Source organism: Eulemur rufifrons, chromosome 13 (genome assembly GCF_041146395.1).
Source record: "Eulemur rufifrons isolate Redbay chromosome 13, OSU_ERuf_1, whole genome shotgun sequence".
Taxonomy (NCBI): Eukaryota; Metazoa; Chordata; class Mammalia; order Primates; family Lemuridae; genus Eulemur; species Eulemur rufifrons.
This window is the reverse complement of record NC_090995.1, coordinates 11,229,944-11,249,494: the sequence shown is the minus strand read 5'-3', so window position 1 is coordinate 11,249,494 and position 19,551 is coordinate 11,229,944. Positions and strand designations below refer to the sequence as shown.

At 33.7% G+C, this 19,551-nt stretch overlaps 1 protein-coding gene across 8 annotated transcripts in view; it reads left to right on the top strand.

Annotated features, from left to right (window-relative positions):
• PTPN13 (protein tyrosine phosphatase non-receptor type 13) overlaps window positions 1-19,551 on the top strand; it is a 149,987-nt gene that overhangs the window by 37,350 nt on the left and 93,086 nt on the right. For all 8 annotated transcript variants that reach the window (XM_069485536.1, XM_069485534.1, XM_069485530.1 and 5 more), the window contains 3 exons: window positions 8,242-8,420; window positions 14,126-14,191; window positions 16,372-16,557. In XM_069485536.1, the coding sequence (XP_069341637.1) occupies window positions 8,242-8,420; window positions 14,126-14,191; window positions 16,372-16,557 (431 nt within the window). The remainder of the gene's footprint in view (window positions 1-8,241; window positions 8,421-14,125; window positions 14,192-16,371; window positions 16,558-19,551) is intronic.

The window sequence follows — 19,551 nt, the reverse complement described above, 5'->3', positions numbered from 1 at the left end:
TTGTATGATACTTACAATGGCTAATATGAATGGACTAGGTCTTTTATAAATATACTTTTTTTATCTTTTTACAACTCTTTGCATTAAATTCTATATAATCTGCTCTTAATATTGCCACCTTTGCTTTGTTTTCCTTGCCATTTACCAGGTATATCTTTTCTCCTTCCTTTATTTTCACATCCTCTGTGTTTTAATTTAGGTTTTTTGTTTTTGGTTGGGTTTTTTTTTTTTTTTTTTTGTAAATAGTGGATAGCTAGATTTTATACTTTTTACCTAGCTAAGTAGTTGCTATTCTTTAATTAGGAAATGAAATGTGGTCATTGAAATAAAAGTTCTGGAGGAATTTCACTAAAGATCTATTTATATTATGACTACTAATTATATACCTCTCAGTTCATCTTATTAACTGAGAAGCATAGCTTATGTCAGAAAAAAAAAATATGCATTTAAGATTTTAGCTTTTACACCATGGAAGAATTCATGTAGCGACTCAGTGGTCCTACGTAATAAAAAAAAACAATGCTATTCTCCTACTCTTTCTGGATAATCTTTAGAAGTGAGATTATTGCTGCCTTGAAAAATATAGCTTACAGTTATATTATTGCCCAAAATAGGTTTGTTTTTTTGTTTGTTTGTTTTTTTTTTGTTTGTTTGTTTTTGTGGAACTGTTGCTCTCTGCAGAAAACAGCTCTTTTGAATCTATGGGATTTTAAGATGTTAGATTTGTTGATTAATTGATGCTAAAATGGCCTCTTCATAAAGAATCAGAGGAAAGACTCAATTTCCTTTGTTTTGTTAAGAATATATATCTCTTTTTATGTAGTCACTTCAGGTTCCCTGTTGAATAAAATAATTAATGAAATGAGTAATTTAAATAAAAAGATAATAAAGAAGAGTAATAAAAAAACAAGGTTCATTGTATGGGAAAAATTTCAAAGAGATACCAGCAAGCATCCTGCAAAAATTGAGAAAACTATGTTGTGTTTGGAAAATTTGAGTAAGGTTGCAGAGAACAGGATGTATAAAATTCTTTGTGTTTCATTATAAACTTTTGCTTATTGTGAGTGAAAATGACAAATTACTAAAGAAAGCTGGGGCAGATATTAAACTTCTCTGCTCTCCTTAAGGAGCGTTTAAAAATTAGAATTTGTAGGTAACTTAAAATACTTATTAGAGAATGAATGATTTATTCTTCAGCAAAATTAAGTGAAATATTGTTTGTTTTCTTTCTTTCTTTTCTTTTCTTTCTTCTAGAATTGCTTTCATTGCATAAATACTTTAAGGAAAATTCCTTTGCTACTAAAAGGAAAAAAAATAACATATAAGAAATGCCTGCATAGACTGAAAACCACACACATATGTTTTAATTTATGGAATCAAACTCTTGAAGCTAAAAATATTTTAATCCATTCAGTCTAACTAATCATTTTAGAAATAAAGAATGCCCAGTTAAATGACTCATTAGATTTAACACTGACAGAGCAGAAACAATGTAACTATTTTTAAAAAAGTCATTAAAAACCTATTTAGAGCTGTAAAATCACTTAATGTGTACATGACAATAAAGTTTAAACATTGATGGCTCTCTTGTGAGTATAACAACAGGATATTTACAAAAACAATATAAAGTGAAATCACTTCAGATTCTGTAGTTATTAAAAGAGATTAAGCAAGAGATTATAAAAGAGCATCAGGAAACTTTTGGAGGTGATGGATATATTCATCCTGATTGCGGTAATAATTTCACAGGTATATTCATATGTCAGAATACCAAATTGTACTCTTTTAGTATGTGTAGTCATTGTATGTCGATTATTCCTTAAATCTGCTTTAAAAAGAATATCATTAAATGTTTTCCAAAACATTTGTCTGTTTAAAAATTAAACATTTGTTTAATTTTTAAATTTAGAGATAGAGCATTTTCCTTATTAATTTGAAACTCTGTGTTTTTATTTATTTATTTATTTATTTTTTATTTCAGCATATTATGGGGGTATAAATGTTGAAACTCTATATTTTTGAAAGAAAAATGTTTTCCAATAGAGCGCTATACCTGAATTTTGAGCCAGAGTTTCAATTTTCTTTTTATTGATCAAACAGCAAGAATAGATCACTCATTTTTAAAAATAGTATCTAATTCTAGTAACAGAATTATCTAATAAATATATTAAAACTAGTTTATTGAATTTAGTATATTAAAATGACTTAACATTTTTAAAAGCCATAAAAAAAGTTCAGGACACTGAAAATTTTAAAAATAGGCAGTGTTATGGGATGAATTGTATTTCTCAAAAATTCATATTGAAGTCCTAACTTCCGATACATCAAAATATGACCATATTTGGAGGTAAGCTTTTTAAAGAGGTAGTAATATTTAAAATGAAGTTACTAAGGTGGGCCCTAATCCAATATGACTGGTGTGCTTTTAAGAAGACGAAAATAGGACACAGACAAATACAGAGGAAAGACCATGTCAAGATACAGGAAAAAGATGTCCACCTATAAGCCAAGGAGAGAGGCCTCAAAAGAAACCAACTTTATAGACCTTGACTTTGGATTTTTAAAGAAGTCCAAATTGCAAGACAATATATTTCTGTAGTTTAAGCCTCTTAGTCTGTAGTACTTTGTTATGACAGCTCTAGCAAATTAATATAGACATGAAAAAAATTTAATAAACCTTCTAGAAATGAAATATATCATGACTAAATTCAAAACCTCAGTGGAGATCCTTAACAGATTAAACAGATTCTTTTTTCTTTATAAAGAGAAAATTAGTAAACTAGACAATAGTGCTGAGGAGATCACCTGGATATTAAAAATGTGAGGGAGTTCAGGTTCATAGAGCATTGAATGAGAAGATCCAACATACCTCTAATGAGTTCCAGAAGGAAAATGAAAAAGATAGGAAACAGAATAATACATGAAGATATAATGGTTGAGAATATTTGAGAACTGCTGAAATATATAGATCCTTTGAGTTCTAAAAGCTTAAGTCACAGTCAAAATGAATAAAAATAAATCTGCACCTAGATTCATGAGATTGGAAATACAGAACACCATAGTCAAGGAGAAGATTTATAAAGCAGAGAGGAAAAGAAAGATGCATTACCTACCAAGAAAAAAGAATTAGTTATAACTTCAACTCAAACCATACAAAAGCAATTTATGTAACCAAAACATTTGTACCCCTGTAATATTCTAAAATAAAAAAAAAATTAAATTTAAAAAATGAAAATAAGTCCAATGACAGAAGAAAAATGTAGGTTAATAGCAGACTTCTTAACAGCAATAATAAAATCAGAATTTGGTAGTATTAAATAAATTTTTTAAACTACATAATTTTTTAAAAAATCCTAAAACTGCTGTGAGAATATCTCATATTTAGAAAAAAAATTATCAATATAACTCAACCTAGAATAACATTGTCTAATTGAAATATACTATGAGCCATATATATAATTTAATATTCTCTAGGTGCTGCATTAAAAGAGTGAAAAGAAACATGAAGTTAATTTCAATATATATTTCATTTAATCTAATATGTTAAAAAGTATCATTTTAATGTGTAACCAGTATGAAAAAAATATTAAGATGTTGTACTTTTTTTTGGTACTAATTTGTCAAAATCTATTTCACCCTCATAGCACATCCTAATTCAGACTCTAAATTTCATCAAAAATATTAAGATTTCATAAAAATACAGATGAAAAGTAGATTTACATACCTAAATTGTTATGCGCATACTTAGAAGTTTTCCAATATCTGATGAAGTATTTATTTTAAAATTAAAATTAAAAATTCATTTCCTCAGAGTAGCCACATTTCAGGTTTTTAAAAGCCACATTTGGCTAATGGCTACTGCCTTGGAATATGCAGATAGAATTTAATATCTTACTAAACTGTGGTTCAGAATTAAGGTCAACCAAAAACATTCTCATGTGAAAGCTGAGAGTACTCACCATCAAGAAACCCTCATTGAAGAAATTACTAAAAGATGTATTTCATGAAGAAGGAAATATAATCCAGAAGGAAGAAGAAATGTTCAAGAAGGAATGATAAGCAAAGGCATTGGACAACTTGATGGTAAATCTAAACAATCATTGATGGTATAAACATCAATAATAATGATGTCAAATTTAAAATTATTAATAAAATAATATGTAAGACTGATGGATGTGATAGGAGTTAAAGCAGTCTAAGGGTTTGATTCCGTTCATGAGAATGATAAGGATTTTGACTTTAGAGTTTGCATAGCCCAATATCCTTTAAGTTTTTAAGGATAGTCACAAAACAAAAAAGAGAGAAAATGTAAAACTTCTAATCTGGTAGAACCAAAGGAAGTGAGTAACATAATTATTGCCTAAGAAGGGAGACAAAGCATGAACTTCAAATTGGCTTCCTGTTTTGTTTTTTTTTTAAGCCTTTTTAGGAAATATAGAAAGTTTTTATGGATTAAAAGTTTTTGAGTAAATCTTTGTATAGTGTATGCAGCTTTTAAATGACCAAATCCTACTAGTCCCTTTATATTACTTTCTAATTATCTATAATCATACTTTGGTTGATTAAGAGGGTATATCAAGCCAGGGGCAGTGGCTCTCACCTGTAATCCTAGCACTCTGGGAGGCCGAGGCGGGAGGATTGCTCGAGGTCAGGAGTTCCAGAGCAGCCTGACCTGAGCAAAAGTGAGACCCCATCTCTACCAAAAATAGAAAAAATTAGCCAGGCATGGAGCGCACCTGTAGTCCCACCTACCCGGGAGGCTGAGGCAGGAGGATCCCTTGAGCCAAGGAGTTTGAGGTTGCAGTGAGCTATGATGATGCCACTACACTCTAGCAAGAGCGACAATCAAGACTCTTTCTCAAAAAAAAAAAAAGGAGGGTGTATCAGTTGTCTTTGACATGCTACATCTTGCCCTGCATTCATAGGCTAGAATTAACAGGTCTTTCAAGTTAAATGTGTTTGAACTAGATAAAATTACTCCATGTGTTTTCTGGAAACAAACTATAAAACATGAAATTAAATTTAATATCTAGCATTCTTAAAATGAATAATGTAGGTTGTTGGACAAGTGTATAAAACACTTGTAGTAAACTTACTCCTTTACTTTTATTTAAAATTATTTTGACTTTAGATGTTCTAAACAGACAATTTTGGAAATATAAAGAGTCATATAGTTAGAGGGCAAAGTTGCAACAGGTCATGCTCTCTAGTCCCATCTTTGATTATAAATGTAATTTTATGTGCTATATTTGTTGTTTTAATTTTTATACTTAACAGGGGTTTTAATAATGTTGAGGTATGGCATGCACTGACTTTAAATCATACTTGAAAATATGTGTGTTTTTTTAACAAGCAAAGTGTGACCCACCTTGGTAATTCTGTTTCTCACTGTTCTCCACCATTCCTGAGACCAAAATTTTTGCTATTTCTTTTACAAATTTAGTAATTTCCTGACCACATGCCTTTGCTCTGGCTGTTTCTTTTCTTTGGAATCCTATCCTTAGCCATGATCAAGTCTTACCTATCTTAAAGGGCCACATGTAAAAAAAGAAATTAATTCTCTATTGTAGTTAAAGTAATTTTACTGTCCTCTGAAGTCCCTTTTGTATTATCTGTTTCTCCCTTAGATACCTTGTACTTTCTATCTTGTATTTATTTATGTACATATTTTATATTCTCAGTAATACTTTGGATTCCATTAGCAAATGACCTGTAATGTTGGGAAGAATATGTTAATATGTATGGTGCTTACAGTAATAATGTACTTCAGGTATTTAATAAAAACAAACAAAAACCTATTATGTAAAGCAAAAGTTGAAATATATAGTTCCATCATTACACAATATATATATTATGAAAATATCACACTGTACCCCATAAATATGTACAATTATCAAGTGTCAAAAACAGCAAAACTCATACAAAAAAGAAATATATAGTTCTTCCCAGGATAATATTAATTTTACTGACGTTGGTTGTGTTGGTAAGTGAATAAATCTCTTAATAATTTCAGGGTGATAAGCAAATATGAATTGCTCTCACCTTCAACAGTTTCAGGTTGGTGCTACCATATTGGGGAGGGAATAAGGTCAGTTTGCGGCCAAGGAGGAGGAGGAAGAATGGCTTTAAATACCATTTATTAGGCCAGTGACTTGCAAAATATATCTGCAGTTCTAACCCTTCTCCCACACTCCAGATCCAACGGCTTACTTGACATCCCCATTTGAATATCTAACAAATATCTTAAATTTAACAGGTCTCAAAGTAAAGTTCTAATTCCCACTACCACCTCCCAACACCCACTTCAGCAACATGGACTACCTTAGTCTTCTGTATCTCAGTTAATGGCACTCCAACCTTCCAATTACTCAGACCAAAACCTTGGCATCATCCAGACTCCTCTTTTTCTCTCACTCCACATCCAGTTTGTCAGGAAATTCTGTTACCACTATCTCTAAAATAAGTTCAGTTTCCAGCAGCTTCTCACCACCTCTACTGCTACCACTGTGGGTGCAAACCATCATCTCAAACTAGATATTAGTACATTGGCTTTAAGTGATCTCTTAGTGTTTGTGCCCCTTATTTGGTAATTTGACAGGAATTTATTTTAGACTGCTTTATAATGTCTGTGATGTGAAATCTCAAGATTTTGAATAGCTTCTTTTGCCAAAGAAAGTATTGTTCTGCCTTGTTTGAGTTCTTTTCTAGCTGGATTGTGTATTGTTTGTTCATGAAATACCTAAGAAGAGGCTTTTAACAGGCAATGTGTAAAGTGGCTATGAAAGGCAACAATATATCTAGCATTACCAGGTATATATATGTTGTGACGATTTATTGAAGTGTATTTTGCCATAAGAATTGTGAGCCGTTTCAGCCATCTGATGTATGGTTGTTAAGGCTTCTAGCTCCGCTATGGTACAACATAAGATGTGCTAACTAAAAGATGACATTCAAACATATTTTTCTTCCTTGACAGTTATTAAAGACATGTCTCAGATTCCCAAAAATGCAAGGAGCTTTTTAATCTTTAGAGGAGGAAGGAATTTTAATAGTTTACTTTTTTTTGACGTAAGTCCAATTCTCATGATCTTGACCTTAGGTAGAGGTTAAAAAGTCAGAAAGATGATGATTCAGTTCTGATGAAAGCATAGATATTGTATGTATGTTTGATAAACTGTTCCACGAACTTCTATCAATTTCTTATCATTTGACATGCAGTGATATCAGTATAACCTATTTAGATTGAATAATGACATTGGCAGTAACAGGCCTTTCATGACTTTTCAGTAGCAGTTTCTTGAGTCTGTAGCCCAGTTCACCTAGCAGTTATCTTAAAACCTATATTTACTTTATTTTGATATGGGAGGAAGAATAAAGTTCCTTGTAATCAGTTCATTTTATTGAACCTAATGTATAGCTTTACTTTTAAGGGGAGGTCTGCTGAAGTCTAAGGATTTATTTTTGTTAATACTCTTAAGCATGAGCTCTGAGGCACTTATACAGCCAAACATTAAACAAAAATTAAGAGACCCCATTGATCACATTTGGTAGTACAGAACAAGTTGCCTGACATTCTAGTGAAATAATGAACAAATGCAAGCAAGACAAAATCCAAATTCAAGCAAAATATATATTTTGACTCCAGAAAGAAAATTTTATTGTAGTTAGAAACCTTACTAATTCCAAATCTGATGAATTTTTGAAAGGAATTGATTTCTAATCATTTCAGAATGCTATCATCTAAATCACAGAATCTTGCTTGACCTTGGGATCCATATATGGGATATAAGTGGATCCCTCAAACTTCAAAATATACACAGATATATGGATAATGTCCTTGAAAGAGAGAGCATAGCTTTTACCAATTTCTCAAAGTAATCCATGATCCAGAAAAAGTTTAAGAACTACTGATCCTTATCCATATCTGTATATCACTGTGGTGAAACACTTGAACCAAGTTTAATTCTATGACCAACGACGAAAGTTTTCTACTTCTAGTTTCTAGGATCTGCCATCCAGATTTTGAAAGGTTAAACCTAATCAAATGTTGTTAATAATGCTAGCAGTTGTATTTATATGAAACCTACTCTTTTTGTAGCATGTTGATATGGTGTACGTAACTACACATTAACGTCTATACAAATAGGCTGAGATATCCATTGAAGTGGTCTACCTCCTTTGATTATAATTTTAAGCAATTATCTTTTTTTTCTCTTTTTATTTGATGCGATTACAAACCAGTAAGCATAGCTGATCCTGCTTCCCTGGGCTTCATCATTTCTCCATGGTCTCTGCTGTTGCTGCCGTCTGGTAGTGTGTCATTTACAGATGAAAATATTTCCAATCAGGATCTCCGAGCATTCACTGCACCAGAGGTTCTTCAAAATCAATCACTAACTTCTCTCTCAGATGTTGAAAAGGTACCTGTTAAATCTTTTTTGTTTGATTTTGTTTTTGATTTTGATGGAGGTAGGTCAAGTAAAGACAATGGGCTACCCTACCTCAACCCTATGAAAAGTCCATTGAATTTAAAATGATCATGTAATCCAAGAAGTTCATATTTATTTTATCTAAGAATTCAAAATAGTCCTATAAAAATTTATAGAGCTGAAAAAATATGAAAAAATGTCCATTATTAATGCATGTTTACAAATACTTATTAAATGCCTACTGTGTATAAAACACTGTGCTCATGAGAAGAGAAATAAATAGAAAGTTGACTCTGATTAATGTATGTAGAACAATCTATAATATATGGCAGGATGAAACAAAGGCTGTGTAACAAGATAAAGTATTTTGAGAGTCTGTAAGAGGAGCAGTTAATTTTTAATGTAGAACAGTATCACAGAGAAGGTAGCATTTATGTTGGGCTAAGAAGAATGAGTAGAATTTAGATAAGTGAAAATAGGTAGAAAGGCCATTCCACGCAGAGTCATTAGTATGAGCAATGACAAGAGGTAAGAAATTGTTCGCTGTGATTGGGGAATGGTTGATTGGACCAGTTAGGCTAGAGCATTAGCTACCTGAAAGGATGTGGTTAAAGAAAGAAAGAGAGGCTGTAGGTCAAAATGAAGAAGATTGGACATTCCAGGACATGAGACTTTCTTCTCAGACAGTAGGGATCTATCATATTTTTAGGAGCATAATATGATGTGATTTGTGATTTTGAAAGTTAAGTTTGACAAAAGTGGATACCTAGAAGCGATGGAAGATTTTGTGGAAATCTAATTGGGGAGTTTTAATATTCTGTGCAAAGGAAGTGAAAATATTAATAGTGTAATGCTTTGGGAATATAAGGGAGCAGATGAAGGGGACACAGTGGAGGCAATACTGACAGAGTTTGACAGTTCATTTGATGGAATAATGAAGAAGAAGGAAAAGTTATGATAGAAATAATCCAGTATGACTGTGTTGATATCATTGACTTTGATAGTTTGACAGTTGGTATCTCTGACATTTCACTTTGACACTTCTTGTTTTATTTTTATTGTGAAGGTACAACCTCAGTCTTTCAAGAATATGGTTTGGCTTGTAATTATCTTTCAAAAAAAAATTTTAGAGCAATTTTTGTGAAACCATGGATAAATCAAAAATTCATGTTATTTTCAAATATGAGTTCCATCATGGGACCAATGCCGCGCAGACAGCTCGAAATATCAGCGAAGTGTTTGGAAAGGATGTGACTAATGGATGCATAGTACGTTGATAGTTTGACAAGTTCCATTCTGGTGATTTTAATCTTGAAAATGAGCCATGTGGGTGACCTGAGACCAAGGTGGATAATGATGAGCTGAAAACTGTAGTGGAAGCAAATCCATCTGAACGTATGCGTGAATTACCGACAAGGTTTGACTTCGCTATTGCAACAGTATTGGACCATTTGAAACAAATGGGCAAGGTAAAGAAGCTGGATAGACAGGTACCGCATGAATTAAGCGAGCGTCAGAAGAGAAATCATCTCGAAGCTTGCCTTTCTTTGCTGTCACAACATAAAGGTGAACCATTTCTACACTGTATTATTACCTGTGATGAAAAATTGATTCTTTTTGACAATCACAGTGTTTGGCACAATGGTTGGATAAAGATGAAGTGCTGAAACATGGTCCAAAACCAAATACTCATCCAAAAAAGCTAATGATGTCTGTTTGATGGTCCAGAGCTGGTATTATCCACTACAGCTTCGTAAAACCTGCTCCATTGATTACAGTGGATGTCTACTACATAAAATGGATGAAATGATGAGGATGCTTGTGATTAAGCAGTTGAGTTTGGTCAACAGAGGCAGGTCAATCCTCTTGCACGACAATGCTTGACCACATGTCGCACAAACAACATTGCTCAAACTACAGAGGCTTGACTTGAAACTCTCTGCCATCCACTGTATTCACCAGACCTTTCACCTACTGACTAGCACTTGTTCCAGGCTTTGGACTACTTTTTACATGGAGAAATATTCAATTCTTAACAAGCTGTGAAAAATGCCTTTCTCAATTTCATTGCCACTCGCTCTCCAGGCTTCTTCGTGCTGGCATAAACAAGCTACCATTAAGATGGTAAAACTGCATCGCTAGTTTAGGTGCATACTTTGATTAATTGTACTGGTTCTCGTTTGAGATATAATAAACTAAACTCTTGGTTTGAAATCAGACATTTCATATTTAATGACTGAATATAATCAAAAGTAATCTTTCCTTGTCTCCTTGAATTTCCTTAGCACAATTTACCAATTCTACTTTTGTTTAATGCATAGACGCATATATACATTCATTTATCTCTCCTAATTCTAGGAAAGATTATACAGATTAAAGTAGTAGTTTTCAACCAGAGGCAATTTTACCTCTTAGGATATTTGGCGATGTCTGGAGACAATTTTGTTTGTCCTAACTGAGAGGATGGGTGTGGGTATCCCTACTGGCTCATGCGATTATGGAGGCTAACAAGTCCCAAGATCTTCAGGGCAAGTTTGTAAGCTGGAGATTCAGGAGAGCTGCTGGTGGAGTTCCAGTCCAAGTCTGAAAACCAGAGAACCGGTAGAACTGACGGTATAGTTCTACACTTGATCTTAGCCAAAAGGCCGAGAAGCAATGGTATAGTTTCTAGTTCGATGACTGGCAGGCTCGAAACCCTGGAAGGTTTTAGTTTGAGTGCAAAGGAGGAAAAAGCTAATGTCCCAGTTCAATGACAGTCAGGCAGAAAGAATTCTCTTTTACTCAGGGATGAGTTAGCCTTTTTGTTCTTTTCAGGCCTTCAACTGATTGGAAGGGGCCCATCTGCATTTGGAGGGCAATCTCTTTCACTCGGTCTACTGATTTAAATGTTAATCTCATCCAAAAACACCTTCACAGAAACACCTGCAATGTTTGACCAAATATCTGTCCCAGTCAAGTTAATACATACAACTAACCATTGCACTGTATATGTAGTCGATCAGCAGGCATACAATTTTATAACTTAGCTTTAAGAATTATTAATTTCATATAGTCACATGGAAAAATTAACTCATTTGGCATATTGAAAAGTAAATAATAAAGAATCTTAAAGCACTGGCCATATCACAAAAAAAAATAAAGATGATTGAGTATGCAATTCATCCTTTATGCTAAAGCTATGAAAAATGTTTTTCATTTATGAGGCTCTTTGAAAAGGTGGTTACTTATAAGCCTCTTTGAAAAGAAGCCTAAAGAGAAATATGATACTAATAGTTTGCACTACGCTGTCTTGAACTTCATGCACATTTAATTGAATTTAGCAGACACGTATTGAATATCTACTATGTAAAAGTTCTGTGTTAATAGCTGAGAGGGATACTAAGATGTATTAAAAAAACAAAAACCAAACAGGCACTTTCCCTCTCAAGGAAGACAAACACAAGGACTCAGCTAACTATGTATTAATAACAAGGTGATATTAGTTCACTGCTTTATTAGAGATACAAATGAAATATAACTGTATAAGAGAGAATGTTTTATCCTGTTTAAAAGTATTTATATGGCATATATAATGAAAAACATCATCTCTGGGTTATCAATAATGGGTAAGCTTTCACTGACAGAGATGGAGAAAGAATATTACTGGTGGAAAGAACAGCTCAAAAAAAGTTGAGAAAGGGAAGGATGTATTTTGCCAACAGGAACCTATCTAGTAGCGCTGAAGTGTTTCACTTATGATAGGGGAAGGAGGAGTGACAGAAAGACGACTTTAAAATCTCCTTGTAAAATGGAAGTGGAGGCAGATCACAGTGAGACTTGAATGTCATTATAAAAAATTTAAATTTTAAAAATTGAAAGCCATGAAAATAATTGGAAAGTGTAAGAACTTATAATTTAGCAAACAGTTTAAGGAGTAAAGTGCTGTGAGATTATAAAAAGGGTACCCCGTTTTATTTGTGTATCTCACTGAATTCTACAGAGAATTTGAGACAGTTTGTAGAATTTAAAAATAAAGTGGAAAAATAGGAGCAGAGTGACATAAAGGCAAGCAAATAAGATGAAGCTGGAGTAAGGATGGTGCAAAAAAACAAAACATGGTGTGAATCAGTACTGACAGAGATGGGCTAAGAGTTTAGCTCTGAATCTCTTAACAGAAGGGAAAAAAAAAAGATGATTACTTATAATTAATAACCTTGCTTCCTATTTCACAGGAAAAAAGTAGAAGCAATCGGGAGAGACTTTTCCCAGGATCCCTCTACCAATTTACCCACATAAATTCCCCTATTCTCTGCCTCCTCACCATGCATTACCTGTCTGTGCTCTCTGTGAAGCCAACCCCTCCATTTGTGGATTAGCTTCCATCTCCTCCTGCCACTCAGCAGGGTTCCTCCAGCAGTGTCCACTCTCTCCTGCATTTCCAGTTTTCCCTGTTGGGTCATTCCTATCAGCATAAAAATATGTTGTTTATTTCCCCAGTCCGTAAGAAGCAAACAAAGTGAACATCACAGAAGAAAACTCCTCTGATTCAGTTTCTTCTCCTTGTACTATGCTGCCTACTCATAATGAGAAAAATGCTAATCAAAACTGCAGTAGGAGCCCGGGCGCGGTGGCTCACGCCTGTAATCCTAGCACTCTGGGAGGCCGAGGCAGGTGGATCGCTCAAGGTCAGGAGTTCGAGACCAGCCTGAGCAAGAGCGAGACCCCGTCTCTACTAAAAATAGAAAGAAATTATCAGGCCAACTAAAATATATATAGAAAAAAATTAGCCGGGCGTGGTGGCGCATGCCTGTAGTCCCAGCTACTTGGGAGGCTGAGGCAGGAGGATCGCTTGAGCCCAGAAGTGGGAGGTTGCTGTGAGCTAGGGTAATGCCATGGCACTCACTCTAGCCCAGGCAACAAAGCGAGACTCTGTCTCAAAAAAAAAAAAAAACTGCAGTAGGTTTTTTCCTCACTGTTCAGATTGGCAAAACCCCAAATCTTTGTAACACATTCTATGGACAAGGCTTGTGGAAATTGTGGAAAAACTCATACATGTTGCTGGTAGAAGTGTAAAATGGTACACTTTCTACACCGGGGAATCTGGTGATATGTATCAAAACTACAGATGATTTACTCTTTCCTTGATAATCTCAGAGAATCAGTTCAAGAGAAATACTTGTATGTACAAAATGACATATCACAAGGCTGTTTGCTGAAACACTTTATAATAACTAAAGTTTGAAAAAATCTTAATTGCTCATTAATAGATTGGCTAAATAAACAATACTACAACCATATAATGGAATTTTATGCAGCAGTTAAAGGATAAGATCTCTAAGCATTCATGTGGAAATATCTCTGTTGATAAAAATACAAAGTGCCTCGTAATTTTTATAATTTTTGCCCTTTTGTAAAAGAAGGAAGAATAATAATACATATTCATATTGACTTGAATTTGCATAAAGAAACTTTAAAAGCTTAAAAAAATGATGACTCATTAAGGCTCAGGAATTGGAAAAAAGTCTATTCTAATAATTTCCAGTCTCCTCTTTTCTGTTTTAAGGTCTCACATACTTTTACACAAAATATAAAATGATGATTTTCTCATATCGTGTGTTATATTTTCTTTGGAACAAAAAATTTTGAGTTTATAGTACTTGCTAAATTTTTTAATTTTATTTTACTATAAAATTATTTTTTTTTAATTCTGTTCCTAGATCCATATTTATTCTCTTGGAATGACATTGTATTGGGGGGCTGATCATGAAGTACCTCAGAGCCAAGTAAGTCCAGTTTCTACATTTGTCACATTTACGTTTTATGCATTTGTATAATTTTATGCTTTTTAAAAAAGCTCTTCCACATATTTATCTGTGTTTCACAGCATGCTGTCAGGCGCACCAGCATTTCGGTGCTGGTTGTTCACATTAATAATGTCACACTTTCAGAATGAACTAACAAAGTACTGAAGAAATTGTTTTTGAGATATTCTTAGAATTGTAGCAGACACTGCTCAGGTTTCAACAATTCAGTTTGTGAGATGGAGCTGGGCTCTTCAGAAATTACGGCTAGAGAAATGGAAGTGTATTTTATTTCCTTTAATTTAGTGACTGATAAAAGGGATTGTAAATATTTTTGATGATTCATTCTTGCACTGAAAATCATACCTTTTTTCATGCAAAAACTCTAGGATTCGTAGCCTATGTTTCAGAGTATAGATATTATAAGAGAACTTAATTACGTTTTTCTGTTGGCGTTTCAGAATCGTACTTCACTACCCCTGTAACAACAGACACATTAATGCTTTCTGAGGTCTTAGGCTCTGATGACCGTTAGATTGCTTCTAGTCATTATTTGCTAAAATAATTCTGATTCCTGAAGACCAATATAAACATAGTAGTAAACAGTAATTAAAAATTTTAAAATAGCTATATTTCATCAAGGCAAAGATACAATGTATAGAATTATATTTTAAACCTTTAGAAGTCAAAAATAAAAATAACTAGGTATGTTTTTCTTATTAAATATAAGAAATAACAAGCATTTTAGGCTTTAACTAAAATTCAGATATCTTAAGATCTATCAAAGATAAATGATATTCTTCAACTTGGTTTGGTTTCATTTTACATCATGAAAAATACTGTGGATTTTCTTTTTCACTTCAGTTTTAATTCTATAAATATAAATGAGAAAAATTATTACTGGAAATATCGATGTCATATATTATGCAAGCTAAATGTAAAATGTGATCATAGTCTATAATTAACACTTTATGCTTTTCTATTAACTAGAAATAAAGTCAATATTAATAATGTATAAATTGGAGAGGAAATATAAACTTGTATTTTATGATCAGAAATCATATCATTTGTTAGAAACATTTAATATTAAAAGTATTTAATATTGATTATTTTAATAATTAAAATATTTAATATTAAGTGTCTACCTAGTGTCAGACACTGTACTAGACATTCAGGACTATAGTGACCCTTACCTATGGAGTCTATTGAAAGGAACAGACAGCTAAATAGTCAATAACAACATGATGCCATGAGTGTTGTTAAGGAAAATGGAGGGTGCTGTGGAAAAGCAGAGTTGGAGATTCTGGGTAGACTTGGAGGGTGAGGACAGGTTTCTTAAAGGACATTGCATCTAAGCTGAGACCTAAAGGTTGAAATAATACCCAAGTGGATGAGAAGTGGAAGAGCGATAAGGAAGGCATTTGTTTAGACCAAAGTGGGTATACCCATTTAAATTCCCATCATGATGTAAGTTTCAGGTGCTCTACTCCTTACCAATACTTTGTATTATTAGTCTTTTTATTTTTAACCATTTTATTGGGCGTGTAGTGGCTTCTTGTTTTAGTGGTTTTAATTTGCATTTCTTAGTGAATAATAATGCTGACCACCTTTTCATATGCTTATTGGCCATTTAAGATATAATACTCTATCAAATATGATAATAAAAATTTATTTTCTGGCTTCTCTGACCAGCATAATGAGAATTTATATTTAAATGATCTTGGGTCATTGCAATATTTCAAATCCCCTTTAAGTCATCATGGGAGTATCAAATTATGTAAGTTGAATGTATCACATTTTATTGAATATTAGGAAATAGTTTATTCCCCTAAAATGTTGTATATGTAGTAATTGTTTATGAAAATATTTGAGTAACCGAAGAGTTCCACTTCTTTGTTATAACAACAACAACAAAAAAGGCCCAGAGTTTTTCTGTAAAACTTCCTATCTAGGGAAGTGTAAGTTAACCATCTTCTGCTAATAATATTTTTGGACCATAAAAAGGTAAAATGCAGTAAGATATATATGCTAATAGAAAAGGATTTCATTTCCTCCAAGTATGTTTATTGTGGTTCCTGTGATTCCTAGAATGGTTTGTCTCATATTAAAGAGAAGATTTACTCATGTTTTTTTTACATGGCTTTTCCTTTCTCTATATTCAGCCTATCAAGCTTGGAGATCATCTCAACAGCATACTGCTTGGAATGTGTGAGGATGTTATTTATGCTCGGGTTTCTGTTCGGACTGTCCTGGATGCTTGCAGTGCGCACATTAGGAATAGCAATTGTGCACCTTCATTTTCCTACGTGAAACACTTGGTAAAACTGGTTCTGGGAAATCTTTCTGGGGTAAGCTATGGTTGCAATAGTAAATATAGTCATATTTTAAAATTTAGTAGCATATCACAAAATTTTCTTTAAAGATACTATGTAGGTAGCCTTTTCTCAATTAAGACTAGAAGTGGGAAATTGAATTTTTTGTTCTAATGTAAATTATTTGAAACAATACTTAAAATTTACAAGCCCATTGCAGTAAGTCTTCCAGATTTCATGAGAGTCTTCCTTTAGAACTTTATTCCCCAAAATATCATAGAGTCATAGCATGTTTGAGCTAGAAATGTCTGTTCTGCCTCCTTTCTTAGATCTTTTCCTAAGATCTCAGCTTTTAGCAAGTGGTTCTATCTGTTGTGAGAACACTTGGAGAAATGCATCAACATGCAAAATGGGCTTTAGAAATATTAAAATTCACTTTCTGTTGCATTATACCTCTTTCTTGGCCACTCATTTGTCCGGATCTCCTAGGTATTCTCCAAACCTTCCCTACCATCCCACCTTCTCTGGACACTTGTAGAGAAGATCGTGCTTGTATCCCTACCAGATCACTCCAAGACCTGGACTCTTCCATTTTCTTTCTTGTCTTGGATATGAAGAATATATCAAACTCAAGAATAACAAACAAATGCTAGATCTGACAGTCTGACCCGTGCTGTGCATTTGCATTTCTTAAACAGTATTCTATCCTGTTTGCCCCAGTTTGGATACTCCTTGTTTTTTTTTTTGATATCTGATCTGGATCTACACTTTATCTGCTCTTACTCTCTAGGATTATGATCCCTGAGTAGTGATCCTTCTTTTTGGGTGGACTGCAAATTTGCCACTGTCACATAGTGTTCTTGCTGGCTTCCTCTCACTTCCTCATGGCTAAGGGTTTAGTTCCCCTGTCTTAACCAGGATGGTGGATGGCTGCCAGGAATCTATCCAAATTCCACATGCTTTGTCAGTTTATAAGAAACAGTCCCAGAGATCTTCTAGACAAATAATTTGTAAACTGTCCTCCATGAAATCTGTGGTTCTGTAGTGAAGGGGAATAAGGGTAATAGAGGCTGAATAAACGAGGTTCTTGGTTGCCTACTTCCCGTCTTTAACCAGAGCGCTCCGGTTTTATTTGATTTGTTTATGTTTCTGCCTGTAATTACTTTTTGAATAAAGATAAAGCTATTAAAGATAAAGCTATTAAAAATCTATGAAAGCTCTCTGTTCAGACCAAAGTGTCTCACATTGTTTTCAACATATTTTTGTTTAAAAAAATTCCTCTATGATCAAATAGGCTTGAGAAAAAACTGTTTAAAGGAAATTAAATATATTTTTACTGCAGAACTTCTCAGAGCCTTTAATATACTGGACTGTATTGCTAACCTTCAAGAGAGGTATAGGCACATAGATGAAACATTTCCCAAACTTATTTGGTATTGGAGGTCTTTTTCACAGATCTTCGTATAACACTAATATTCCATAAAATTTCACTTTATAGATGAGGAAATGGAGACCTGAACAGTTATGGAATTTTAGTTTCCTATTAGTCAGTCCAGGGACTTTTCTATTACACCATACCTTCTCTAAGACCTTTGTGCTGTTTGGTGATTTTACTCCCATAGTAAAATTGCTAGAAGTGTTTTGTTTTTTGTTGGGTTTTTTTTTGTCTTGGCATGAAGAAATATTCCTCCATAGAAATTCTATTTTCTATCCAATAATTGCCCATATTACATAAAAAAAATTTCCATCCCTTTGAGGTTTAGCATTTAGTTCCGTTTATTACGATAGCTCCTCCGTGTGTGAAACCGACTGGCGAGGGACAATGCATGGTGTGTGCCCCTTATAACAGCGGAGAACTTTGGCACGCGGGCATTGTCTCTGAAGTCTTCAGCAAGAGGATTTGCTGCTGATGTTAACTTTACTTTGTGGAGGCTGTTCACTTTGCCCTCTCTGTATCTATTGACTGCCCTTTTGAGCAAAATGAAGGTGTTTTTAATGAAGAAACAAAAGACTGCAGAAGATATAAATTTGAATAAAATATTTGATCTAGGAGCTCTTATCTAAAATGCTATAACCATTTGCTTAATTATGAAATGCAAAGAAGACTATGAAGAGTAACAGTGTAAAAATTTTAAAAGCTATGAGAGTTTGAGGGAAAAGGACACAGATTTATGACTGCATTGAAAAATAGCACTTTGAACTAAATCCTGTAGGCTTAGAGTAATCTTGGCAGACAGAAGTGAACCTGTGTAAATGCTGTGAAATGGGAAAGAGCAAGATATGTTTGGGGAACAGTAATCAGTCTGATATAAGGTGTTGTTGTGGGGTTATTTAGTGGAAGAGAAGACTAGAAGGATCAATTGGACTCGGCACGTAGAGAGCCTGCCTTACAGAGGCAAATTTTTACTAAGTGTAATAATGTTCCCCCCTACCTTTCGATTGCTCTTCCTAGTCTCCTAGATGTCACTGGACAGAAGTAACTCCAACAGCTACTGTTTTTCGAGTGTTCACTTTGTGCCAGGCACTGTGCTAGGTGGTTTATGTGTATTTATATCACATTTATTCATCATAACAACCCCAGGTTAAAAGAGATACTTTTTATCATCATTTTAGAGATGATGAACCAAAGCCAAGAAAGAGTAGATAACTTGCACATGGCTACATACAAGGTAAATAACAGAGACATAGTCAGAGTCTGGGTGTCGCTGACCCCAAAGCCCATGCTTTCAGCCGTTACACTCCTTTAAAGCTGTTGTTGCCTCCAGTAGCTGATAAATTGAGTTAGTCTTTCAGTTAGGATGAAATTCATTCTAAGTGACCATAATTCTTACTCACTTAAAATTAATTTGTGTGGAGTAAAAGTCAGCAGGCCAGCTTATTTGTCCCTGTTCTTCTGCCAATTTAATGATACAGTATTTTGATGTCAATTTTACTTATCTATAAAATAGGAATAATACGTACCTGCCACCCACCCATATTACTGAACAGTTGTGAAGACAATTATTTCAGTATTGATGAGCTGGTTTATAG